General features: G+C 34.1%; 4 protein-coding genes and 1 non-coding gene across 5 annotated transcripts; 4 read left to right on the top strand and 1 right to left on the bottom strand.

Annotated features, from left to right (window-relative positions):
- Positions 1–1,038: 1,038 nt before the first annotated feature.
- On the bottom strand, positions 1,039–3,295 carry LOC11421182 (acetolactate synthase 3, chloroplastic). The gene has a single exon (XM_003593479.4). It carries the CDS (start codon positions 3,222–3,224, stop codon positions 1,257–1,259), a length of 1,968 nt encoding a protein of 655 aa, XP_003593527.1. The 5' UTR covers positions 3,225–3,295; the 3' UTR covers positions 1,039–1,256.
- Positions 3,296–4,502: 1,207 nt separating this feature from the next.
- LOC11434843 (CBS domain-containing protein CBSX5) lies at positions 4,503–6,861 on the top strand. Its single transcript, XM_003593478.4, has 2 exons — positions 4,503–5,109; positions 5,777–6,861. Exons 1-2 carry the CDS (start codon positions 4,739–4,741, stop codon positions 6,594–6,596), a joined length of 1,191 nt encoding a protein of 396 aa, XP_003593526.1. The 5' UTR covers positions 4,503–4,738; the 3' UTR covers positions 6,597–6,861.
- Positions 6,862–14,435: 7,574 nt separating this feature from the next.
- LOC11424918 (E3 ubiquitin-protein ligase AIRP2) lies at positions 14,436–19,539 on the top strand. The gene is made up of 5 exons (XM_003593476.4): positions 14,436–14,649; positions 15,668–15,818; positions 16,058–16,124; positions 16,218–16,452; positions 19,006–19,539. The coding sequence occupies exons 1-5, from the start codon at positions 14,558–14,560 to the stop codon at positions 19,214–19,216; spliced, it is 756 nt and encodes a 251-aa protein (XP_003593524.1). The 5' UTR covers positions 14,436–14,557; the 3' UTR covers positions 19,217–19,539.
- Positions 19,540–21,704: 2,165 nt separating this feature from the next.
- Positions 21,705–23,956, top strand: LOC11427221 (sphingolipid delta(4)-desaturase DES1-like). The gene is made up of 3 exons (XM_003593475.4): positions 21,705–21,832; positions 21,925–22,124; positions 22,882–23,956. Exons 1-3 carry the CDS (start codon positions 21,787–21,789, stop codon positions 23,698–23,700), a joined length of 1,065 nt encoding a protein of 354 aa, XP_003593523.2. The 5' UTR covers positions 21,705–21,786; the 3' UTR covers positions 23,701–23,956.
- A 1,034-nt stretch (positions 23,957–24,990) lies between these two features.
- On the top strand, positions 24,991–25,063 carry TRNAV-UAC (transfer RNA valine (anticodon UAC)). Its single transcript has one exon. It is a non-coding gene; the product is annotated as a tRNA-Val (tRNA).
- Positions 25,064–26,236: the final 1,173 nt, after the last annotated feature.

The following is a 26,236-nucleotide window of genomic DNA, read 5'->3' as shown; positions in this document are numbered from 1 at the left end:
AGACAAAAGTTTGATGTTGTCTGCTAACTGATCCAATCCGCCATTTTTCTGATTGAAGATCCAATTATTTCTTTCCTTCCATAAGATAGAATAAGACCACAAAGATAAACAACACAATGTTAACTCAATGATTCACCATCACTACTTCCTGAAGATAGAATAAGACCACAACTGTTCCAACTCCAAGTTTATTATGGCATTTACTATGAAACTCCACGTACCCTCGTTGAAGATACTACTTTGTATGGAGAGTACTCGAAAGACAGAGTTCTGTATTACAAAATGCTTGGTTGAATTGCAATTAAACATTTGAGTGTAAATATTATTGTTCTTCTCCTATGGGCTATGGGTAGTAGCTTGGACAAGCATTGTAAGCCATAAAAAACTAAATAAACAAACAAATTACATTGAAGAGACTGTGCCTAGTATGCAAAATAACTAGGATTAGTAGGATGACAAACACATTTTTTATTGTTTGCCGATCAGTCTAACAAAGCAACTGCATAAAATAAGCTCTGTTATAAAAAATGAAAAACCCTTTCTAAGTTTCTTCCTCGCTTGAGGGAAAAAACAAATGATCTGCTCCAGCCAATTTCAATTTGCAAGACAATCAGGTAGCATTGCACCGTTGATCTTTAGGAGTACAGTACAAGTAAGGACACTGTTGATCACCCATAAGTCCATAACTAAAATGGGGCTATCACCATGAGCAGCTAAAATCGACATTCGGATCATAAGAAAGATCATCCAATGAAAAAACAAGTATATACTATATCATAATATGCAAATTTTGATTCACATGTTTCCCATTATTCAACATAACGTCTGTTTCTGTACCAAAATGGGGGAGAGCCTGATCCACAGTATTTTGTTATTCAGCATCCATGAACTACATTTCACTACTCAGTTTTTTATAGTATTCTCATTGGTTGTTTGCTGCTCATAAAGATTAAAGAGCCACATTATAGAGGCAGGAAAAAACGATTTCAGAGTAACCAAATAACCCAAAAGAGATATAATGAACATAAAGAACGTAAGTAATACCAATTAAAACATCAGCTATAACTTATAAGAACAGTATGGAATTTTATTTTTTTTGAACAAAACAGTATGGAATATTTATAAGGGAAATGGAAATTGTAGAGAAACAAATAAGTTTGTCTTATTTGTCTTATTACGAACACTAAAATAAAAATTATAACATTATGGCTTACTATTATACAAAACTAGTATCAAGATGAACCTAGCTTGGGAAATCAGTAACTTATCCTGCCATCGCCCTCGGTTATGACATCCTCAAAGGATCCATTAGCAGGAATCATTGGCAACACATGCTCCTGATGCGGTACAATAACATCAAGCAGGTAGGGGCCAGGGGTATCTAACATTTTCTGAATCGCTGCTCTAAGGTCTGCCCTCTTTGTCACACGAGCTGCTGGTATACCACAAGCACCTGCAAATTTCAACATATTGGGGAATATTTCTTTCTCATTGGCCGGGTCTCCCAGGTAGGTGTGAGCTCTATTGGCTTTATAGAACCGATCCTCCCACTGGACAACCATACCCAAGTGTTGATTATTCAACAACAATATCTTAACAGGGAGATTCTCCACCTTGATAGTAGCCAATTCCTGAACATTCATCATAAAACTTCCATCACCATCGATGTCAACCACAATAGCGTCGGGATTGGCAACAGCAGCTCCCATGGCAGCCGGCAATCCAAATCCCATAGCGCCAAGACCAGCAGATGTCAACCACTGCCTTGGTCTCTTGTACCTATAAAACTGAGCAGCCCACATCTGATGTTGTCCAACACCAGTACTTATGATAGCCTCCCCATTGGTAAGCTCGTCAAGAACCTGTATAGCATACTGTGGAGGAATAGCTTCATCAAACGTCTTATAACTCATCGGAAACCTAACTTTCTGATCATTCAGTTCTTCTCTCCAACCTCCAAAATCAAGCTTACGCTCTATCCCATTACTCTCCAAAATCTGATTAATCCCCTTCAAAGCCAACTTCAGATCCCCACAAACCGACACATGAGGCTGCTTATTCTTCCCAATCTCAGCAGCATCAATATCAATATGAACAATCTTCGCCCGGCTCGCAAAAGCCTCAAGCTTCCCAGTAACCCGATCATCAAACCTAACCCCAAACGCAAGCAAAAGATCACTCTTATCAACCGCATAATTAGCATAAACTGTCCCATGCATCCCAAGCATCTGCAACGAATTCTCATCCAAACTAGGATATGAACCCAACCCCATCAAAGTACTAGCAACAGGAACACCAGTTAACTCAACAAAACGCCTCAATTCCTCACTACAATTCAAACTACCACCACCAACATACAAAACAGGTTTCTTAGACTCCAATAACAACCTCACAATCTGTTCCAAATGTGCCTCATCCGGCGCCTTGGGTAACCTATTCATATACCCAGTTAACCTAATAGGTTGATCCCAATTCGGAAGGGAAACCTGTTGCTGAATATCCTTAGGTATATCAATCAAAACAGGTCCAGGTCTACCACTAGAAGCTAATAAAAACGCTTCTTTCACTATTCTAGGTATATCATCAACATCAAGAACAAGATAGTTATGCTTGGTGATTGATCTAGTTACCTCAACAATCGGAGTTTCTTGAAAAGCATCAGTACCAATCATTCTCCGGGGAACCTGACCGGTGATAGCAATAAGCGGAACACTGTCAAGCATAGCATCAGCAAGTCCACTGACAAGATTAGTGGCACCAGGGCCGGAAGTGGCGATGCAGACACCAGGTAGACCAGAGGAACGAGCGTAACCCTCGGCAGCGAAGATTCCACCTTGTTCGTGACGAGGGAGGACGTTACGAATGGCGGTGGAGCGCGTGAGTGCTTGATGAATCTCCATTGAAGCGCCGCCGGGGTAAGCGAAGACATTTGTAACTCCCTGACGTTCGAGTGATTCGACGAGGATGTCGGCGCCTTTTCGAGGTTCGTTAGGGGCAAATCGGGAAATGAATTGTTCGGGTGAGGGGATGGGAGTGGTTTTTTGAGTAGGGTTGGAGACGGAAGCGGAGATTTTGAGAGAGCGGTGGTTGAGTTTGAAGGGAGTGTTTGGGTAAGTGGAAAATGGGTAAGTGATTCTGAAAACGTGGTTTTGGTTTGGAAGTGATTGTGGTGAAGAGGAAGAGATGGTGGTTGTGAACGCGGCTTTTGCAGCAGTGGCTGCCATGTTTTTGTTGAGATGAGACACACGGTTTCAAAATGCAGGCCCTAAAAAGTTTCTGTTGTTTATATTGTCTGTCTTTTCTTTTAACTAACTAGTGAAATTAATACTTTTTTAAAGGTTAGTCAAACACAAAATAGTGAAATTATATAAATTTAAAAAATAAATAAATTTTCATATAAAATTACAATAAGTATTTATCTAAGTGCTCTTCGAAAATTGATGTATGTTTAAACTTTGATAAACTTTCAAAATCTAACTCACTTAAACTTTTTATTATAAAAAAAGACAATTGATGATATTATTATACTATATTCATGAGTTTGATTTTTTAAGTATTGTATATCAATTAATAAGATAAGATAGGACAAATCATGTGTTTCTAATCCATTCAATAATATAGCAATACATCATTAGGTATATGTGTAAAACCTTTTTTTCATGTATATAAATTAAATTTTATATTCATAGTCTATTTATAAAAAAATATCTTAGCCTATTTTTATTAGGAGAAATATTCATAGCTTATATATTGTTCACGTATGTAAACACAAGTTAAATTACAATAAGTGAGCTGCTTAATGAAAAATAAGACTTAAATGAAAAATACACCTTTCAAGATAATGAATTTCAATCCCTCTGTTGCTCTCTAGTTGTCTCCTTTTATAGGCCTCGCTTTCTTGACCTAATGGGCCTTCCTTTGGATGTCCAGACCCATTAACCCTGAGGTCCATATGACTCATCTGCATCAGATGTGTAGATCGGATCAAGTTTCCTAGCACTGCTCATCCGTACAAGGCGCGTGGAGTCAAGGCACACAGATCACGTCACTTGTCCGTGCAGGACGCGTGACACGTTATGAGATGCCCTCAAGAGGAGGACAACAATGTTGCTTGGACAACGACTTGAGAGAGCTAGTGACGTTGATGGCAAAGCTCACATGACCTGGATGATCAAACTGAGTTAAGCAGATGAAGCTTATGTGACCTGAACGTTCAAGCTAAGCTGAGCAGGTAGAGCTCATGTGACTTGAACGATCAAGCTGAGCTAATCAGGTGGAGCTCACGTGACCTGTACGATCAAACTGAGCTATACATATTGAATAGTTAATGTATTGGAGAGAGTCCGCGTGGTATGGTCCTCCATACTAGTCCACCCTTTTTCTTTTTTTGACAAAATCCATAGCCTATTATTTTTTAAGGAAAATAATCGATCTATTTTTTTAGAGAATTCAAAGTTTATTAATAAGGAGAGCAAAAACAATCAAACAATTTTTTCTTTCACGTGACATTCATAGTAAGGAACCAGTTCCTTCAAAAAAAAATAAAAAATAGTAAGGAACCAGGCACCCCTTTATAAATTTCCAAACTCCTTCACCTCATTTTAAGCCACCAAAATCTCTCCAACACTCTCTCTCTCTCCCTATAACAAAAGGCCTATTTCTTCTCTCTCTAAATTTTCATTGCGTTGTTTTTTGAGGTTATTCTTATTCCCATCATTCTCGTATATTGAGTCTGTGTATGGCAGTAAGATTATCACTCTCAACGCATGAAGTTTCCGACCTCTCCCTCGGCAAACCACCACTCCGCTCCATTTCTATCACCGACACCATAGCCGACGCTCTTAACGCCATCAAGAAACACGCTGAATCCTACATCAGCGTTTGGAATTGTCACCATTCCATCAACAGAAAACCTCCTCAAACCCTAATCAAAGAGGACTTTGAATTTCATTGCAAATGTATCGGAAAAGTTTGCATGGTCGATATTATTTGTTTCCTTTGCAGACCGGAGAATCTCTCTTCCCCGGCCGCAGCTCTTCGGTCTCCAGTTCCGATTCTTCTTGCAGACGACCGTTCATCTCTCGTTCGACATATTCAACCCAATGCCAGGTTCGTTCCTTATTCTTTTTGTTCATTGCTTTATTTTTATTTTTTTCATTACTATTGTTTTTTTTTTTATGTGGTTGTGTTTAGTTCTGATTTTTCTATCTTTGTGGTTGACTTGATCCCGTGAATAAATTGAATAATAAAGAGGCAATAGAAAAAAATTAAATTTTGTTTGTAGTTTTTCAATTTCATCTTTGACTTTTTGTTCTTTATTCTAGAAAAGGAAGGGGTTTTAATTCACATGTGGTGATGTGGAAATATAATAATTGTACCAAAAAATTGACTTGGTAGTAATTTTTTTATGCGGCCAATGAGTGGTAAAAGAAATTTATAGTCCCAAATACTCTTAAATTACTAATATTGATTGATTTAGTAATAGATCACTTTGTATATTTCGTTAAACAATTGTTAGAATATGTTTGGTCCATATAGAATTTTGATTTTAGTCTATTTCCTTTTTGCAAATTCTGATTTTCTCATTTTTGGTGTCTAGCGTTGTCTTGCATTACAAACCGATGTAAAAGATTTGTTCCTCTAAAATGAAAATTAAGACTTTGGTCTTTTAATATCTCAAATGTATATTTATAAAAAAAAACACTCAAATGTATGATCAAGTAGATATATTATTCTTTATTCAATTAATAATTTTATTTTGAGATGTCGCATGCAGTTTATTGGAGACTATAGATGTAATGGATGAAGGGGTGCAGAATGTGGTGATGCCAATATCCGATGAGAACAAGTGTAAGAAAAAGGAGAATGAGATTTTGCACAATGATAAGCGTGCATATTGTTGGCTAAGTCAAGAGGATGTAATGCGCTACCTCCTCAACTCAATCGGGACATTTTCCGATACTCCTGCACAATCCATCGACAAACTCGACATTATAGACACACAAAATCTATATTTTCTTTACTTTGATGACCCTGCATCCTCTGCTTTAGAGCTTCTCACTGCTTCCATTGTGCACCAATCCTCTGTTGCAGTCGTTGATCCGCAAGGCAAACTCATTGGAGAAATCTCACCCTTTATGTTGAACTCTTGTGATGAAATTGATGTCCCTGCAATTGCAACTCTCTCAGCTGGTGATCTCTTAGCTTACATCGACTGCGGTGGTCCACCGGAGGATTTAGTTCAGCTGGTAAAGGAGAGGCTGCATGAGCAGAATCTCGACAACGCGGCTGTGGAGTTACTTGGGGAGGGATCAGAGCTTTCATCTTGGTCTTCGTTTTCTTCGACTTCATCGGAGGAAGATATTTGCTCATTAGGGAAGAATTGGAAACTTGGAGGATTCTCTTCAAGGATTATGAGAAGGTCAGAGGCTATTGTTTGTTACCCTTGGAGCTCTTTGGTTGCTGTAATGATTCAAGCACTTTCTCATCGTGTGAGTTATGTCTGGGTGGTACAAGAAGATGGTACCTTGTATGGGATTGTTACTTTTCAAAGTATGTTGAGAATTTTCAGAGAACACTTGAAATCAATGTCCTAACACACACATGTGTTAGTGTAGCATAGCACTCACTATGTCATCATCATCAACTAAATAATAATTCTTAGGTTGCTATCACATCTCAAGGAATCGCATGTGATGTATGTAGGTAAAACGGATATTCTGCCTACATAAGCAAGATTTGTTTTTTGTTCTCAAATGGGTAAAGAAACCAATTTTCTTTTTTCTATTCGATTATGTGCAGCATTTGTGCACAATATCTACCTGCTATCTAGTAATGTGACTTTTTGTTTTTATTCTTTGAGGGAGAGGGATAATGTTGATGATTTTTTTGACTGGTTCGAATGTGAAAAAGTTGAGGTAGATTGCTTTAGGAATACGACACTGTCAATAACTTGAGCTTAAACTTATCATTTTTTCTTATGTGAATTCAAAACAAATGATATCCAGAAAAGGATTTTACCCCATTTTTGGAGTGTGTACTGTATATGACAAGAGAAATGATATTTTGACAACAATTTACATTGCTGACAAGAGAAAGGATTAAAGACATTCAACAATTTACATTGTTAACAATTGCAAGTTGCGTTCCAATAAAAGGAAAGAGTAAGTAAGGAACACTAAGAGGAGACTGAGAAGCATGAAGAAAAGGGGAGTGCATCTTTGCTCCATTTTGACTTGCTCCATTTACTCCTTTTTACTTCATAGATGTGTGACATATGGCAAAACTAAATCTAAGGGTTGAGATTAAAAGGTGAGAAATAATAAGGATTTACTTAATAATACTGTAATTAACATTCACGTTTTCCATCTTCCTCCCAATCAACATCTCTGCTGCCTCCCGCTCTCTTTCCTCTTTCTCTGCCTCGTCGGAGTTGCTGCCTCTCGTCGGCCCTCGTTCCTCGCCGTCGTTGTAGTTATCTGGAGATCGCGATTTCAAACCCAAACCAGTGGTGGCCGTCGTTCCTCCATCTCTGCCTCTTCCTCTGACCGACGCTGCTGCCTTTTATCGCAACATAACTTCTCGCCGTCGTTGTTTTCATATCATCTAGATCTCGCGATTTCAAATTCCAAAAGAAAATTTGATTCCAAAATCAGCAAACAAACCCATACTGCGAGGAGTGCACAATCACCGTTCCATCGCCGTCGGAAGGAGACAAAGACGATAAGATGGGGCTGTGCTATAACGGTGTATAGAGCAGAAGGGAGGAATATTATGAATTAGTCGCCAGAAGTAGCGGCAGTGTTGCCGGAAGTGGCGGCGGTGGAGAGATGATGTTGTTGTTGCGGTAGGAGGTGGAAGGGGGAAGAACAGAGTAATTGAGTTGTGTGAGGTGTGTGGAACAGAATGGTGAGTCCATTTTAATCCTAACCCTTGATTTTATTTTTGTCATATGTCACACATCTATGAAGTAAAAAGGAGTAAATGGAGCAAGTCAATGTGTTTCTCTAATTTCACAATCCACCTTCTTAAATTTATCGGAAGCAAATTTTTGCTTCCGATAAAGTATTTTGAGGAATGCTAGCAACACACATTTTAACACACACTTTCAAACATAGTCTCTTTGATTGGTTAAAATTCACATGGGTTCCACTAAATCGTGTGGGTCCCATATGAATTTGGTGGGTCTCATGTGAATTTTAACCAATCAAAGAGAGGTGTTAAAAAATATGTGTTGCTTGCATTTCTCAAGTATTTTTTTATAAATTTGAGCATATAGAGGGTGAATTAAGAAATCATATTTGCTTGGCCAAAAAAAAAAAAAACCATCTTTGTTTTTCAGTTGATGCGATATTCATTCGTGTTAAATTGGATGTGAATACCCTAGTTTGGGCAATGTATGGTCTGGTTCAATCAAGTTTTTTTGGCCAACTTTAGCTAGTCATTTTTAAAAGTTGTACAAATACGGTCCTAGTGTTAATATTCTTTCTCTATACCCCGTAATGTTTCATTTTTAAGAAAATATTTGTGGCTTAGTGATTAATTTGAAATTTAAATCATTTCAAAATAAATAAAAAATGATAATGTTTGAAGAGAGATGTGATGATATAAAAAATATGAGGATTGAAAAGTTGCATGGCCTAAACTAAAGGAACAAAAATGTAATCAAACCTAAACATATATAGTGTCTCTGCTAGGTAAGTGGTTGATTGTTGGCTGTTGTGGCAACGAAATCATGGGAGCTATTTTACTTTATTTCAGGTATACAATCATTCGCATATATTTAGTACTAATAATGTTTGTTGTTTTGCGGATGCAATCAAGAGAAATCGAGGAGGAGACTCATCAATCAAATTCCATCATGAACACCAAATCTCAATTACTTGAGGAAAAAGAGAAAATAGTGGATCTGAATGACATTTAAATTATGAATCATTTGCCTTAATATAGTAATGACCACTTTTTCTTTTTACAAGAACAAAAGATATTCATTCATTTAAATTGATAGAATATATCAGAGACAATAACATGATCAATATTGCTAAAAACATATAGAGTGAATCTAGAAACAATAGAAAAAGAAGAAAAAAATGTTTGATTTGTATTTAAGATAATTTTTTTCGTTCTTTTTTCTTAAGGCATTTGCTAGATCCAAAAGAAAAATAGGAAAACGGTGCTTAGTGCTTACTGCTTAAGTGCAATGCTGAAAGCCATCAAGACCTTTTCTTTTCTTTTCTTTTTTTTTTGACAAAATAAAAGATATCCATTCATTCAAATTGAAAGAGTACATCGATATAATGCAAATTTGCTAAAAATAAAAAGGATAAATCTGTGAACAAGCTCACAACATCCATGTTAATAGCATAAAACGACAAAGTACAAATGTCTACACATATGACTATATTTAAATCTCCGAAATAACCATGTTTCTGGATCTGCAACGTGGATGACGCCAAAATCATTGATTGGATCTGCACTGGATCGAAGCTGATCTGACAATCTGAAGCGATCAAATACTTGAGAGAAACAAGAAAAACAAACAACGTCGCACAAAGACGACGAAATCACAAAATAAAAAACGAAATAGATGTGAATCACTTATTTCAATAAAAGGAAAATAGAAAAACGAGTTAGTGTGGTGATTTTGGATCAAAAATTGACCCTAAATCACCCCTCTTTGGTGGATGAAGGAGAAGAAATTAGAGTTTGTGTGACGGCTCACCACTATATTGGTAAGTTGAAAATGGGAAAATTATCTTCACATATTCATCCACGAACTCCCTCAACTAACTAAACACAATTAGCATAATCATTAACTAATCTTAATCTCACTCAAAAAAAAAAAAAACTAATCTTAATCAAAATTAAATAAATATCACAACGCCACGTGTTCACTGAATAGCTTTTAAATTTTCCTTGAAGAACAAAATAGAAGTCTTAGGGGGTGTATTGGATTAGGATTTTACAAGACTATTTTAATTAAAAAAGTCTTTAAGATTTTAAAAGACTGTGTCAGATTCTATTGATTTTGTGAGATTTTAAAAGACTTTATACACTCAAGATTTTAAAGGATTTATCACACAGACTTTTAAGAATTTCAAAGGATTTTATGTGATTTTAAAATTTCAAAGGATTCAATAAATTTTAGGGAAAAAAGAACAAACTTTCAAGCGTGGATGATAAAAATAATGAACAAATAAATTCTAGCGTTTGAATAAAGAAAAATAAAACCAATAAAAAATTCTTTTACTATTGATTTTCAAATTTTAAGAATTTTATGGATTTTATAAGATTTTAAGGGACTAAAAAACACTCTAACACATTATTCTCAATACACATTTTTTATTTGTTAAAAATGTTATTCCCACAAAATTCAATTGTACATATTTAAAATTATGCCAGCACTTACAAATCTTTCAAAAAAATATATTGTGTCAGCCATTACAAATCGGTCGAGTTACACGAGTTTACTGAGTGTTAACTCAGTCAAACTCATTAAACCTTCCAATTTTTGTACCTAAAAATGTAAACTCGGTAATCTCGGAGAGTTAACACACGATTTGCGGAACATTAATTACGACATACTCTCTATCATAATATTCTCAATACAATTTTTTATTTTTTTATGATATAGAGAGAGGGAGAGAGGGGGGATGAGAGATGAGAGAGAGAGAGAGAGAATGGAGAGATAGAGAAACGAGGAGAGAAATGAGAGAATAGAGAGAGAGAGATAGTAACTTTTAAAACAAAAACAATCTCAAGAAATCTCATATTTTCATGAAAGACTTTTTCTTGTTAAAATTACACTACAAAATCCATCAAAATCCAATTTATTAAACAATCCTTTGAAAATTGAATGATTTTAAATACCACAAGACTTTTTTTAAATGATGAAAAGTCTTGATTGAACACCTCAAGACTTTTTTAAAATGACAAAGAGTTCTTGATTGAATATTATAAGACTTTTTTTAAATTGCAAAAAGTCTTGATTGAATACCACAAGATTTTTTCATAATTAAAAAGTCTTTTAAAATCTCATAGAATCATAATCCAATACATCCCCCTTAACCAGTAGCTATGCTACACCTAGAGAGAGAAAGAGAGAGACAAAGAAACTATGAAATTTGTTGTTGTTGGATTTTGATTGAAAAAAGAAAAACAGTATTTTGAGGAGACATATTGTTTGTGACTTTTAATTTTTTAATGTAAAAGTAAATATTTTATTTATTTTTAAATCTAATCCTTGAAATTTTTTTCCACATGTCATTCATCCAATACCTTAAATGGAGATTGAGGTAAATGGAGCATACCTGAACTCTCTTAGATGATACTCCCTCCATCTTTAAATATAAGTAAAATTGACTTTTTAGGTTCATTCATTTAATGATGTATGTGATCCATATTATAAATCACATACATCATTAACGGTGTGTTTGTTACACGAGAAATTGGGACGAGAGAGAAAGCAACGAGAGAGAATGCAAAGAAAGTGGTAACTATTCACGTTTGGCATGTCAAAGAAGTATTGAAGAGAGAATAAATATTACTGGGTCCCACATGTTTTTTTCTTCTCTCCAAAGTAGCGAAGAAAGTGGAGAGAGGACCCTTTAACTTTGATTTTTCCAATATTGTCCTTCTGCTTGTGTAGTTTTTGTTTCCAGGCTTTAGCATCACGTACCCACCACGTGATTAAGATATAAATTTTAATAACTAAATCAATAGTTAACTAAATTATTTAAAATAGTTATAATTCAAATATGACCTACAAATAAATAAAAGTTAAGTCAAAAGATTTCATATTAAAATTAAAATAGCTAATAAAAATTTATTTTGAAGGAATTTTTTTAAATCAAGGTTATTTTTGTACTTTTATTAACAATCAACACTTCTCTCTTCTTTATTTCTCTTCTCTTTCTCTTATACCAAACACTACATCAAATCTATTCTATTTCTCACCTTTTTCTCTCTTCTCATACTCTCTCTTACATATTTCTCTCTTCACAACTTCTCTTCTTAACCAAACAAACCATAAATGAATGAACCTAAAAAGTCAATTTTACTTATACTATTTAAAAACGGAGGGAGTAACTTTTTATGAAAGTTTGAGAAACACATTTAAGTTTCCTTTTCTTTTCTAAAATTTAAGAACCACGTTGAAGTTTGAGAAACATATTTTACTCCTCTTTGTAAGTGTTGTAAAAGAGTAAAATGAATGCCATAAACATTTACATTATTTTTAAGCGAAACTGTCATTATTTTATGTGAAATTCATTTTCGAAGTATGAACTATCGAATGTTTAGAAAACGTTAAAAAGAAAAAGGAAAGCGCTAACAAACGCGCGTCCTTAGAGCATTATTAAAACTTTTTTTTTTTTGGCTAATTTGCAAGAAAATATACAGGCAAGAAAAACAACAATAAATCCCAACCATTAATTTAAATCTCACTACCCCATGTATTCCGCCAAATACCTATTGTATCACTAACTATTTGTTTAAGATCTTTCCATGTATATGTTCTTACAATTCTTGCACATATCTTTCGTTTATGTTCTTACATTAAAAAATTGCGTAATTATGACTTTCATTTATTTTTTTTTTTGACAAAAATAAACGATATTCATGTTAGAACAGTCACTTTGTTCATGCGCAACAAAAGTGCTTATTAAGATAAGCTGTTTCTAAGCAAGATGATTATAACAGAAAGTTGTTATGAGAAGAGAGAATAATGGAGAGAATTACTGTGTAATGTGAATAATGCTCATTAGTTATGAAGTTCACAATTACAAAGTCTTTTATAGGCAAAATGGTTACTTGCTTGCTATGCAAGTTAACTCTCTAACTAATAGGAAAAATTAAAACAAACTTAACCAAATTAGTTACAAACAGTTATTATTAATACACTAATACCCCCCTTTAATCATAACTGCCTAATATCAAAAACACCAAGTTCCTTTCTCAAGAATTCAAATATGTCAAGCTTTACTGCCTTTGTAAAACCATCAGCAAGTTGCAGTTCTGTGGGGCAATAGTGCAGCTCAATCATTCCATTAGTCACATGCTCTCTAATAAAATGGAATATGGTCTCAATGTGTTTACTCCTGCCATGTAAGATTGGATTCTTTACAAGACTTATGGCTGATTTATTATCAATTTTCAGTGTTAGAGGCTTCATCACTTCACACTTAAATTCCTTCATCACTGAATCCAACCATAGTGCTTGACAAGTAGCAAAAGTACCAGTTATGTACTCTTCTTCACATGATGAGAGTGCAGTGACTGGTTGCTTCTTTGTGCACCATGAGATTGCAGCATCATTGAATTTGAACACATAACCTGAAGTGCTTCTCCTATCAGTCAGGTCTCCACACCAATCACTATCAGAGTATCATATGAGCTCATTCACTTTGCTTTAAGCTCCATAAGGAAATAACAGACCAAAGTCTATGGCGCCCTTTATGTATCTAAGAATCCTCTTTGCAGCTATCATATGAGATTTCCTTGGATCATGCATGAACTTGCTAATTACACTCTGCCGTTACACAGATATCTCAGAGATCCCACAATTTGTCTGAACATTGTGGAATCCACTTTTTCTTCTTCAATACACTCATCCAACTTTGAGTTTGTCTCTGAAAGATTTGAAACTGTATTGCAACTCTTCATTTCAAATTTATCAAGCAATTCACCAATGTATTTTTGTTGATACATCATTATCCCAACCTTCAATTTCACAAATTCCATTCCTAAGAAGAATGAAAGCTCACCAAGATCAGTCATCTCAAACTCCAGCTTCAGTTTCTCTTTAACCTTCACAATCTCTGATATTGAGCTACCAATGATGAGTAAATCATCAACATGCAGACTCAACTGAACACTTTCTAAAGCCTATTTGAATTAAAACTTGATCAATTTTCTTGTTCCATGCTCTGGGAGCCTGTTTTAATCCATATAGTGCTTTATGCAGTTTATACACCATATTTATGAATCATTTGCCTTAATATAGTAATGACCACTTTTTTTTTTTTTTTGACAAAGGATATTCATTCAAATTGATAGAATATATCAGAGACAATAACATGATCAATATCGCTAAAAACGTATAAGGTGAATCTACAGTAGAAAAAGAAGAAAAAGATGTTTGATTTGTATTTAAGATAATTATTTTCTTTCTTTTTTCTTAAGGCATTTGGTAGTAAGATCCAAAAGAAAAATAGGAAAACGGTGCTTAGTGCTTACTGCTTAAATACAATGCTGAAAGCCATCAAGACCTAAAAACAAGGCAAAGTGGATAAGACTGTCTTCACAATTAGCATAATCATTAACTAATCTTAATCTCACTCAAAAAAAAAAAAAAAAGGAATCTTAATCAAAATTAAATAAATATCACAACGCCACGTGTTCACTAACTAGCTTTTAAATTTTCCTTGAAGAACAAAATAGAAGCCTTAACCAGTAGCTACTGTTACACCTAGAGAGAGAAAGAGAGAGACAAAGAAACTATGAAATTTGTTGTTGTTGGATTTTGATTGAAAAAAGAAAAACAGTATTTTGAGGAAACATGTACATAAGTGGTGGTTCTTCTTCCATGGGAAGGTCTTTTAAGGAATCTCTTAAACTGCTTGAAGCTGATATTCATCATGCCAATACCTTGTAAATTTCTTTTTCCTTCTTTTTTTCTTTCAATTCTCACACCCTTTTGAAAAAAAAAGTCATTTTTTTAGTTGTTTTTTTTCAAGGGTATGCATACTTTGTTTAAAGATTTTATTTTTATTATTTTTGGAATTTGATCATGAGTTATTTTTGTTTTGGAATTATTTTCTGGGGTTTTACTTTAAGCCCTGATTTTTTTTTGGTTCAAAAATCAAATTTTCTTTTCCATAAATATGGTGGTGAATTTATTTCACTGCAAATTCATGATTTTTGTGTTGTGATTATCCACTCAACAATCAACAGTGTCTCTGTCTTGTTCGGGAGAATTCAATACTTCAAAATTCAGCTATGAATTAATTCTTGTGGAATTTTTCAATGGCTTCCACATCATGAATTTATTACTGTTTTGTTTTGTTTTGTTTTTTATTTTATTTTTTATTTTTGTTTGTTTATAAATGTCTATGTTGTACTGTTTCATTTTGTGTGATATATACAAAAGTCAAAACTTAGACAACTTTGGCCTTCACTACCTCTGTTGTACTCACATGGAGAATTTGTTGGTTATATTCATTTATCTGAATTTTTAGTTTGAAAAATATATCTGATTTTTGTTTTGTTTTGTTTTGTTAAATGTGTTTGGTGACTATTTTGTTTTCTCCACCTTATGGTATGTGGGGCATTGTCACATGTTAGCAGGGATAGTACTTTGGCTTGCTAACAAATAATGCATGATGATTTTGATCCTGATCTGTAATATGCATTGCATTATCTTTCACAGCTATTTGTTGTTTTTTTTGCTAAATGTTTCAAAGTTATTGTTGTGTTTGTCTTGAGTCTCTAGTGAAATTTGACTAGAGAAGGTTTGGATAAACAACTTAAGTTCTGAATGCTGTCTTTTATAAATATTGAAAATTTGAAATGTTAAGACTTTCGAAGGGTGTACTTTCTTTTTCCTCTCCAGCCACTTTTTCTTGACGAGTATAAAAGTTAAAACTTGATCATGCAATTGGGCGTGTAGGGCATCTGATTTTCCAAGGGAATATGATGGTGCTTGTCTTCAAATGAGAATGTCATACAGTCCAGCAGCACACTTGTTTCTTTTTCTGGTTCAATGGACAGATTGCAATCTTGCTGGAGCCCTTGGACTATTAAGAATCCTAATTTACAAGGTTTGGTGTTTTGGTTTTTGGATGTTCATTATGAACTGAGAATTTTTAGCTTGTTTATGTTAAGATTGACTTATTTGAGCTTACTTACTGGCATAAACACTTGTCAGACTGAATGGGAGAGCTTATGAAAACAACTTATGAAAAACAGCTTATATGAAAAAAGTTTGACTTTATTTTATCTTTTGTTATAAAAATAACTTAGACATGGATCAATGTTCTAAATTTTCCTCATGCTGTAGGTGTATGTGGATGGGACTACTACCATGTCTACACATGAAAGAAAAGCAAGTATTAGGGAATTCTATGGTATATCTTCCCTTTTTTTTTAAAAATTTAACAAGTTAGTTTGCATTTTACTGTGTGTGGATAGCTGATATACTGAAATTCTGTATTGATCAGCGGTCATATATCCGTCTTTGTTACAACTTGAAAAAGGTGTCACTGATGCTGAGGATAAAAAACAGAAGGTTGTATGCATGGAGCGGTATCGTAGAAGAGAAGATGAGGAGCACAAACAATTCTCAGACATAGACTTTGAAAGAGAAGAAGAGTGTGGAATATGTATGGAGATGAATAGTAAGATTGTGTTGCCTAACTGCAACCATGTCATGTGCCTGAAATGTTACCATGAATGGTACTCTCTCTCTCTCTCTCTCACACACACACACACATACCTTATTTTACGATCATGGCTTGTTGGTTTTAAGAAGTATGAAGTTTGGCTTTGTTTCTGCTTTCTCTGCATCTTGATTCTTTGTATTTCTTCAGCAATATGCCGTATGATTTCTTTTTACATGGTTCTGATGATTTCATTCCTTATATTAATTTAGTTCTGAAGGACATAATTCTACATAGATAATTGTAATTTGTTGAGTCTGCTTTGTTTTTTCATAAGTCTTGTATTAATTCGATTTGTTTGGATCATAATTGTTCATAATCAAGTAAGATAACTTCCATCATTCAGATTTTGCATCTATTGCAACAGTTATCATCATAAGTGACCTGGTTTTAGATTCCTGTGCTTTACCATATATATGATGCCATAACAGGCATCATAAGAAGGGGGTTATGTTGTATATATCCTAGTTTCTAAGCTATGATGTAAAGATGCTAAACAAATGGGCTGCAACTATTGTGTCCGGATCTCACATTGATACTTCTACGATGCATGCATTACAGTATTACACACACATTCATGGATTTTTTTCCCAATCTCAATATTATTTATTACATATGTACTTGAGAGAGGGAAAATGCAGTAATATCTATGTCCACCACTTACCAACTCCAATTTCAAAGAATCGTATTTTAAATTATGTGATCTGATGTAGGAATCCTTGTTAAATTCTTCTTTATCTAGATTGATGTAATTTTATTCATTGCTTATCCAAATCATTAGTTTTGAATTGTGTGGTCCAGTGGTGATCATTGCCCTTTCACCCTTTAGTGAAGTCCGTTGCTCTTTAGTTGCGAGGAAGGAGCAAGCAAGGTTGTCAAACTTGAGATTCTTGATAAACTCGGATAGTAAATTCGAGAGAAGTCGTCTAATTAAAAAATAATATTTAAAACTCCTATGCATGACATATATACTTATATAATACCATTATGAAAGAAGATAACAGGGAAATTCAAAAAAACGTCATGAGAATGAAACACCAAGTAAAGTAAGTGGGAACACATTCATTGAAGGAAGAGAAAAAACTAATCGAAGCAAGTGGGAACACAATCATTGAATGGAGAAGTTTATACAGCAGAACCGTTCAGTACTTCAGTTTGCTGCCCTCTCGAAATAGAGAGGGGTCCTGTTTGAAGATCGTGCGTCAGCATTGAAGGTTTAGTTTGCGTCGTTGGCACTATAGACTTTTTTTCGCGTCACCAGGATGGAGGTTTTATTCGCGTCAACCACGGCAATAGGTTCTGTGACATTTCCTAACCTTGTTTCCAAACAGTTGCAACTGGATGAGAAGAAGACATGTAGTCTTCCCTTGCTTGTCTCCGAAATTCAACCCATGATTTGAGCCATTTTAATAAATAAAAAAATAAAATTAAAATCTCTTTCATCCTTAAACTTGTGATTCCAATTTCTAACTCAACCATTAACTAGCGTTTTCAACTAGAGTCATTGTGAAATCGAGTCTACAAACATTCCAACTCGATTTTAATAACCTCTGGAGCAAGCGTAAAGATTTCTTTGCAATATTTACAATTTATTTATTAATCAGGCAGAATATTTTAGGATGAGCCAACACTCTGTTTAGATTCTGTTAGTTTCTCAGGTATACTATATACATATTGTCCGTGGGGTTTGTACTTGCAGTGAGTACAATAATGAAACTAGGCTTTAGTATCTGATTAGGGACTGATCCCAAGGGGGTTATTTATAGCCTTTTTGAGCCTCTTATTACGTGACTTACTCCCTAAGAGTAATTCACCCAAGAACGCGTATATCCCCCCAAATCCGGATATTCTGGTCTCAAGATTCGGGCTTGATTGTTTCGGTTTCGGGGGATAAGGAGGGGAGCGTGCCCTATGTAGGCGTAGGCGGCATCCTTGTATAGGGCTAGTGGGCCCTTATTTGAGTATTGGTGGTCCACAGCCCCCCCCAAGCACGAGTCTTAGTTAAGGGCAAAATGGTTTGAATTAAAGGTGGCGGTCCAGGGTTCATTCATAGGTTAATGCTCTAATTGGAACTTACTGGTTTGATTACTATTGAATGATAAGTATTCTATGTGGATCAGAGTATGAATCCAGACTGTTGTTGTTTAGGCTTTGCATATTATATTGGTGGTATTTGTTTTATTGAAACTTAAAATATTCTTATATGAAACTTAAAATATTCTTTTTAAGGAATTCTAATTATAGCGATGTCCTGGAACTGTTTGCAATGTTCATATATCTTTTCTGGTTCATTAGAACCTCTTTCAAATGTCTTGGTTTTCCATGACATTGATTCTCGCCGTAGTTGTCTAACCAAGTTTCGGTGATTGTTTCTAATTTTCATTTAAATTTGTAATGATATGTATGCTATATATTTTTTGTTGTTCTCATATTTTTTTCTGCCCAATGTGTCTTGGTACTCTACAAAATTGTGGCCGCCTCATCATTCGTCTCTCCTTCAAGTGTTCTCTTGTTTAGTTGAAAGCTGTATGTATTTTGACATGTTTTTTTTTTTTTTGTTTTGTTGCAGGAGAGCAAGATCACAGTCATGCCCCTTTTGTCGTGACAGTCTTAAAAGAGTGAACTCGGGCGATCTCTGGATATTTACCGATAGTAGGGACATAGTAGACATGGAAACGGTAACAAGGGAGAATCTTAGAAGGCTTTTCATGTACATAGATAAGTTACCTTTGATCATACCAGAATCCCTTTTTGACCCTTATGACTCTCACTTAAGATAAGTAACTGCGACACACAGAAATGTGTTCTTTGATGGATGGACACACAAAAATGTGTTCTTTGATGGGTGGTTCAGATGGTTTTAGTTTTATAAACTTTGAATGTAATTTGGTGAATTTAGTTTATAGAGTTGTAGTGCTTTGCTTCCACGTCTTCTAGAAGATTCCAGCCTCGAGTTTGCGATGAGTTGGTGATGAAGTTGAAATGGTAAATTGTATGTAGCACATGCATTTGTATATCCTTGTACAGATTGAATTACTTATTAAGAGGTTTGCATATTACTATGTGCCTCTTATGATATTAAGGTGAATCTCTTGACAAACAACCCTCCCTCCTAAAAATCTTTGATCATGAATGCATTGGATGGAATATTGAATGTCAACTTTACCAACAACTTAATTTAAAAAATCACCTTCACTCCAAAGGACAAAACAGTGTACAAGTCTACAAGACTTATAACTTATAAGAACTTTTTGTATGTTTTATTAGAAACTCACATTACATAATTTACATTAGTACTCCCTAGGAACCTTCCTTATAAATAGGATCACGAAGTACTAGGATAGAATATTTAATGCGAACGGTTAAGTTTCAAAAGTAGTAATTTTGTATTGAATTCAACAATATTTTACTTTTAAAAAGTTAAAGTTATCACTTTTTACCATCTTTTAATATAATATTTCTATTTTGATCCTATTAACCAATGTGTGCACTCTTTATTTTTCTTTTTTTAATTTCTTTTTATATTTAGAAGCTCCATCATATGAATTGTTTGGAAGAACCCAAACGATTGGGAGGTGAATCAAATTTTGATTAGTTTATATTTACACCACCACCCAACTGTCAATTACTAGATAGAACCCCTTCTTAAAAGAATCGAAGAGTTATCACAATAAAAAAAAAAGGCTAAAACGCACCTTTTGCCCCCTAAGTTTGCAAAAGTTGTAATTTTGGCCCCCTATTAAAAAAAAATGGCAAAAGTGACCCCTTATGTTTAGCCCCTTCTGCAAAACCTCAATTTTGATCAGGTCAACGCAGAGGTGGCATTTAACTTAGCTGATTCAGATGACACTTGTGTAATTTTTCAATTTTAAATTAAATACAAAATCCACCACATTATTCATTTAAATAAAATAATTAAAAAGGAAACTAAAGGAAATTTATCTCTCTTCTTGCTACAAACCCAGAAGAACTTCATCTCTTCTTCATCTTCTTCATCAAATACAACTAAAAATCCAGCAACCTTTGAACAAATCTGAAATCTCTCATATACTTATAACTCAAATCGGAGCAAATCGAACAACACTCAAACTTTCATCTTTGAAACCAAATCGCAGATTCCAAATCTGTCATCTAAAGAGCAAAAGAAAACGGCGGTTAGTTTGGAGGAAAACGGAATGGAAAGAACTGAAAGAGAAGAAGAAAAGGGAGGAGGTGGTTGACGGATCTATCTACGAAAAATCAATAAATAAATTCTACGAAAACTCCCTCTAAAACCTTAAACATCTCTCTCTCTCGGAATTGGATCTATCTCTTTCTCCAACAACTCGTATCCTCACGCCGCCGCCCTTGTTCTAGGTTCCCAGAATTGCAGCAACATCAGCAGCAAATAATAATTGTTTTTTTTTCTTCTGATTTCACGAAGATAAACTTGTTTTTTTGTGAAAGCAAGTTCTCTGGATTGGATTGTTATTGTACAAAGGATGGGTTTTTGAGAAAGTTTCAAATTCTATGATTTTGACCCATTAGTTTGTTTGTGATTTTTAATTAGGATTTTGATTTGTGAGTAATGAATGGTTTTTACGTTTGGATCTGGTAAGAAGAAAGCTCTTTCATTTTTTATTATTTTTTAATTATTAAAATACATTGTGGCATTTCTATTTATTTTAAATTACAAAAATATATAGTTGGCAAATTTTTAAATTAGGTGGCATGACACATAAGATTGACTGGGTCAAAATTGAGGTTTTGCAGAAGGGGCTAAACATAAGGGGTCACTTTTGCCTTTTTTTTTAATAGGGGGTCAAAATTTCAACTTTTGCAAACTTAGGGGGCAAAAATTGCATTTTAGCCTAAAAAAACTAAAGGAAGCATCTTAACACATGAAAGCGACAACATATTAGGTTAAAATTAAGCCTCGGTACCTGAAAATACCGAAGGACTTAATCCATCTATGAATTTAGCTGATTAAATAATGTTCGCTAAATATATGGGAGAGGATCACTATTCAAACTCAATAGAAAACACATTATTGGAGAGTCGAACAAAGATTAGTCACACCAAATTATTATTTTAATTAGGATTTGAGCTCGAGTTCACCCAAATAAATAGTCTTTGATTGTTCAAAAAAAAAAAAAGTCTTTAATTGAATTTCATTACGACTTGTTCTTTAAGGATTCCAAAAAAAAAATTTCTCAATGTATTTATTTAAAAAGTTAAACATTTCAATTTCAAATGCGTTTTCATGAAATATTACTATTTTAAATTCATAAAAGAACTCTTAAAAAAAGCACTGGATTAAAAAAGTAGTTAAGCTAAATCTAGGGATTAGGAACAAAAAATCCAGGCTGTAATGTCGGGGAAGAAACAAACGATAACCAGCGGGAAAGTGAGGGAGGGTATGTTTGTGCGGTGTCCCACTATTATTAGCTTTTTCCCACATTCAATATTTTTGACTTTATATATAATGTTTGTTAGATTCATGAAACAGGTTTATGTGATGTGAGAGAAACAAGAGAAAAAATGGGTAAAGGCGGAGGCGGAGGAGAAGATGAAGAAGGAGTAATGATGGCTGGTGATTTCTTTTGGTCATATACCGATGAACCTCATGCTTCTCGCCGTCGTCAGATCCTCTCCAAATACCCTCATATTAAACAACTCTTTGGTCCTGATCCCTTCGCATTCTTCAAGGTTCGTCGTCTATTTTATTTTTTTATTTTTATATTACCATCTAGATCTCTAATGTTACTTCTTATTATCGTTGTTGTTACATGTATGTTTGATATCACGGTGAATATATCAGAATCACGGCTCGCCAGCTTTTGCAAATCACTGTAAACCCATCGTGATACCAAGCATGTGGAGATTGGCCCAAATGCCATGTGTAACAATAGTTTCTAGGAAAAATATTGGTGGGCCCCAAAACCCTTTGACACCTTGAGAGATATAGATTGAATGAGTGTATCATTGTTCTACTTCTAGTTTGTGATGTAACTTGTGAGATTTATTTTGAATGATATGATATATAAAGATGTGAGATAACTTGTGGGATCTATTTGAAGTTTTTTAAAGAGCTACACCATTTGTGGGGTGTGAAAAGTTGGTGAAGTTCTTAAATCTCATGTGAGATGGTAGGGTCCACCAGGAGTAAGTTAACAACTTTGAATTGGTTCTACCATTAGATTTAGAGATGACCTCAGTGTGTCATTGGTATTAAAAATTGATTTTGTAATTCTAGAGGTAAAATTTATTCTAATTGAGAATTCCCAAACATATCCAAAATCAATTTTAAGTCTTTAGAAACCAAACTTGTTATTAGTGTAGATTATATTAGTTTGGGATATGGATTTGAAATGTATTTTATGTGGATGTGTATGGTTTATGGATAAGTTTTTTTTAGATATGTATTTCCTATGGTAGTGTTTGAAATTGCTTTGTTTTATTGCAGATTAGTGTTGTTGTTCTGCTTCAGCTTGGTACTGCTGTTTTACTTAAGGATGCAGGGCGGCTGAAGATACTTCTAGTAGCCTATTTTTTTGGCTCATTCCTCAACCACAACCTCTTCTTGGCTATCCATGAGCTCAGTCACAATCTTGCTTTTTCAACTCCAGTTTACAACCGTTGGCTTGGGATTTTCGCTAATCTCCCTATAGGCGTACCTATGTCCGTAACCTTCCAAAAGTATCACTTGGAGCACCATCGCTTCCAAGGTGTCGATGGTGTTGATATGGATATCCCTAGTCACATGGAAGCACATGTCGTAACAAATGTTCTTGCGAAAACCATTTGGGTCTTTTTACAGCTATTCTTTTATGCATTTCGACCGTTGTTTCTTAAACCGAAACCTCCAGGTATTTGGGAATTCATCAACTTCTCTGTTCAGATTGCCCTTGATGTCTCAATGGTTTATTTCTGGGGTTGGAAATCCTTAGCTTATCTCATACTTGCCACATTTGTTGGTGGAGGAATGCATCCAATGGCTGGTCACTTCATTTCAGAACATTATGTATTCAATCCTGAACAAGAGACATATTCTTACTATGGACCTCTGAATCTTCTCACATGGCATGTAGGTTACCACAACGAGCACCATGATTTTCCAAGAATTCCTGGAAACAAACTTCACAAGGTGAAGGAGATTGCACCAGAATATTATGATAGTTTGTCACACTATAAATCATGGAGTCAGGTTATTTACATGTATATTACGGACAGAACAATTGGACCTTATAGCAGAATGAAGAGAAAGCCAAGCAAAACTGAATGAATAGATGCTGTCATTCATTTATTATCCCTATGAATATTCTTCATAAACTTTTCACACTTTTGACAACTTTATATGTTACAGAAGAATTTACTGTAGTTTTTGACCCAGATAGCAAGTCATTTGTTTATTAGCTTATTACAATGGTGGTGATACATGTATTGGTTTTGAACATGATTGATGAACGCATACTACAGTCAACATGCGTTGGAGAAATGTATTTTGCTTCCTGAATGCAAAGATTAGTAGATTACTAGTACTAGACAGAACATGATCATGGAAAATATTATTTTAATTAGGATTAGTTTTTCGTGAATTTCATTAAAAATTGCTGCAATTTAATTTTAATTAGGATTTTTATTACTATGCTCTGAGAAAAAATGTATTAAAAAGATGGTTGAAAAATATAATTTGTATTACTCTTTAAATTATATACTTGCAGTTTGTTTGTTGTAAAATGTGAGACCGTTAGCCATCCCTATCATTTATAGAGAGTAAACCACTTTATAGGGCACTCCCAATTAGATCGATAAGAATATGGTTTTTTTTTTTAAATGTCTATCAAATTTTATGCATATTAGTTATTCTTAGAGTCCGGAACCAAATTTGATAGTAATGTTAGAGATTAATTGATAGTAAATGGTAAAATATGAGAACGAATTGCTAGTAGGTAGTTAAAATATGAGCTGTGCTATTTAGCACGATTCAATGACTGATGACAACACACGACGTTGGAATCAACGGATAGCATACACTACATGGGGGAGAGAGAATAAAAGCAATGCTGCACATTATTCATCCAAGGGTTATATTAGTGTCGTGCGTTTTCGTGTTTGTATTGGTGTCGTGCCAACAAGCAATTTCCTTTAAAAATAGAGAGCTAATCGATAATAAGTGGTTAAATATAAAAAGAACAACTTAACAATTTAATACTTGTAAAAAATTAAAGAATTAATTTGATGGCTTACTTTTTTTTTTTTTTGAAGGAATTTTGATGGCTTACTCTTTATCGATATTTTGGTTGTATCATCAATAAACTAAATTATTGGCTCGTGATAATCAATAAGATGCAAAACCATAAAATATTGTCCATTTTTCTCTGCCAAGATTAAATAACAACAAAATGTAATTCCTACCATTCTCATGACAGGATTTAAGATTTTAAAACAACGGATGTTTTCTTTTTTTGTTAGTCTTGCTCAAATATTGTTTAGCAGCCATTACGTAGTGAGATACGTTTTTGAGTAATATACAAGCGTTTATCTAAATGATTATCCAACGATTAAACAACAAGTTGCTGTGGTGTAGTGGTTATCACGTTAGTCTTACACACTAAAGGTCTCCAGTTCGATCCTGGGCAGCAACATTACTTTTTGCATATTTTTTTTTGTACATATTTCAGTCTAGTTTTTGTGTCACCCTCTCTAAAGTCCTCTCGCTTCTTTAATTTTTTTTTTCTTTTTCAAGATGCCTCTAAACAAAACTTAAAGGTGTGTCTGCTGAAACATGGCATAAGTATAAGTAACAATACTTAAGATGAAATGTTTGAGTCATCAACACAAGTCTTTTGATCATCATAACTTGGAATAGAATTTGTGACCTTTTATATTTCTCTAAAATGTTCTTGTTAATTTTTGTAATATTTATGTTTAAATTTATAAATTATGAGTGATAGCAAATTTATAACAGTATTATTTTTAGAAAATTGTTTTGATATGATTTACTCTTTATAACCCAATTAGTATATTTTTACTTTTACTTATTAATTAATGGATATTAGCATAGGGTATTTGTATCGTGGATATTTTGGAATAATGGGAATCATTTTTTTTTTGTTGTTGAGGGAAATGGGAATCATATTTAACCATCACACACTTATATATAGGGTGATTAAAACAAACCATACACGTTGCTGCATATTGGTTTTTTACTGTATCTGAAGTCTTCTCACCAGTTTTAGAACAAGAGCCTAATAAGGCATTGGAATAACAACAAGCCAACACATAGTTCAGGTAGTGTTATCCGTTTCTCTTTATGTTTCAGAATCACATGTATCCTAATGTTATTTAGGTATCGTGTTTATTCTTGATGTTTGTAACATAATTATTTAACTAATAAGTTTCTACACCATAGTATGTAGTTTTTGGTTACATCATAGTATATGAGAAAACATGTCTTATATAATTGATTATTAAATTAACTTCAACCAGTGTATAGGGCATGCCCTCATATTTAGTTTATTGGGTGGTTGAAATTAATGTCTAGAAGTTATCCATGATTAGAGTTGTTTGTTTCTCTCTAATTTTGGTGTGAACCGTAAATCCTATTTTTGAATTTAAGGCATTCGATTAGGGTTTTGTGTGTGCAATTTCGATAAGTTTGTTGCCTAAATTCTTGGTAAACAAAATATTGGTTTGTTGTGATGAGTTTGCTACTTTGGATAGAAACATGCATCATCATAAATTTGGAACAACTGAACAAGTGTTTTTGATCAAGGGCTGTGTCTTGTATTGGAATAAGTTCTACCTTTTATTTTTTA

Source organism: Medicago truncatula, chromosome 2 (genome assembly GCF_003473485.1).
Source record: "Medicago truncatula cultivar Jemalong A17 chromosome 2, MtrunA17r5.0-ANR, whole genome shotgun sequence".
Taxonomy (NCBI): Eukaryota; Viridiplantae; Streptophyta; class Magnoliopsida; order Fabales; family Fabaceae; genus Medicago; species Medicago truncatula.
The sequence above is the reverse complement of the archived record's forward strand: the minus strand, read 5'-3'. Positions and strand labels throughout refer to the sequence as shown.

What these genes read in the sequence shown, in the direction of transcription:
- LOC11427221 (XM_003593475.4), top strand. Translation starts at nt 21,787, where the DNA reads ATGTCGGGGAAGAAACAAACGATAACCAGCGGGAAAGTGAGGGAGG. An exon ending in CAGCGGGAAAGTGAGGGAGG is followed by an intron (nt 21,833 to 21,924) that starts GTATGTTTGTGC and finishes TTCATGAAACAG; the next exon opens with GTTTATGTGATGTGAGAGAA. An exon ending in ATCCCTTCGCATTCTTCAAG is followed by an intron (nt 22,125 to 22,881) that starts GTTCGTCGTCTA and finishes GTTTTATTGCAG; the next exon opens with ATTAGTGTTGTTGTTCTGCT.
- LOC11424918 (XM_003593476.4), top strand. Translation starts at nt 14,558, where the DNA reads ATGTACATAAGTGGTGGTTCTTCTTCCATGGGAAGGTCTTTTAAGGAA. An exon ending in ATTCATCATGCCAATACCTT is followed by an intron (nt 14,650 to 15,667) that starts GTAAATTTCTTT and finishes TTGGGCGTGTAG; the next exon opens with GGCATCTGATTTTCCAAGGG. An exon ending in AAGTATTAGGGAATTCTATG is followed by an intron (nt 16,125 to 16,217) that starts GTATATCTTCCC and finishes TGTATTGATCAG; the next exon opens with CGGTCATATATCCGTCTTTG.
- LOC11434843 (XM_003593478.4), top strand. Translation starts at nt 4,739, where the DNA reads ATGGCAGTAAGATTATCACTCTCAACGCATGAAGTTTCCGACCTCTCC. An exon ending in CATATTCAACCCAATGCCAG is followed by an intron (nt 5,110 to 5,776) that starts GTTCGTTCCTTA and finishes TGTCGCATGCAG; the next exon opens with TTTATTGGAGACTATAGATG.
- LOC11421182 (XM_003593479.4), bottom strand. Translation starts at nt 3,224, where the DNA reads ATGGCAGCCACTGCTGCAAAAGCCGCGTTCACAACCACCATCTCTTCC.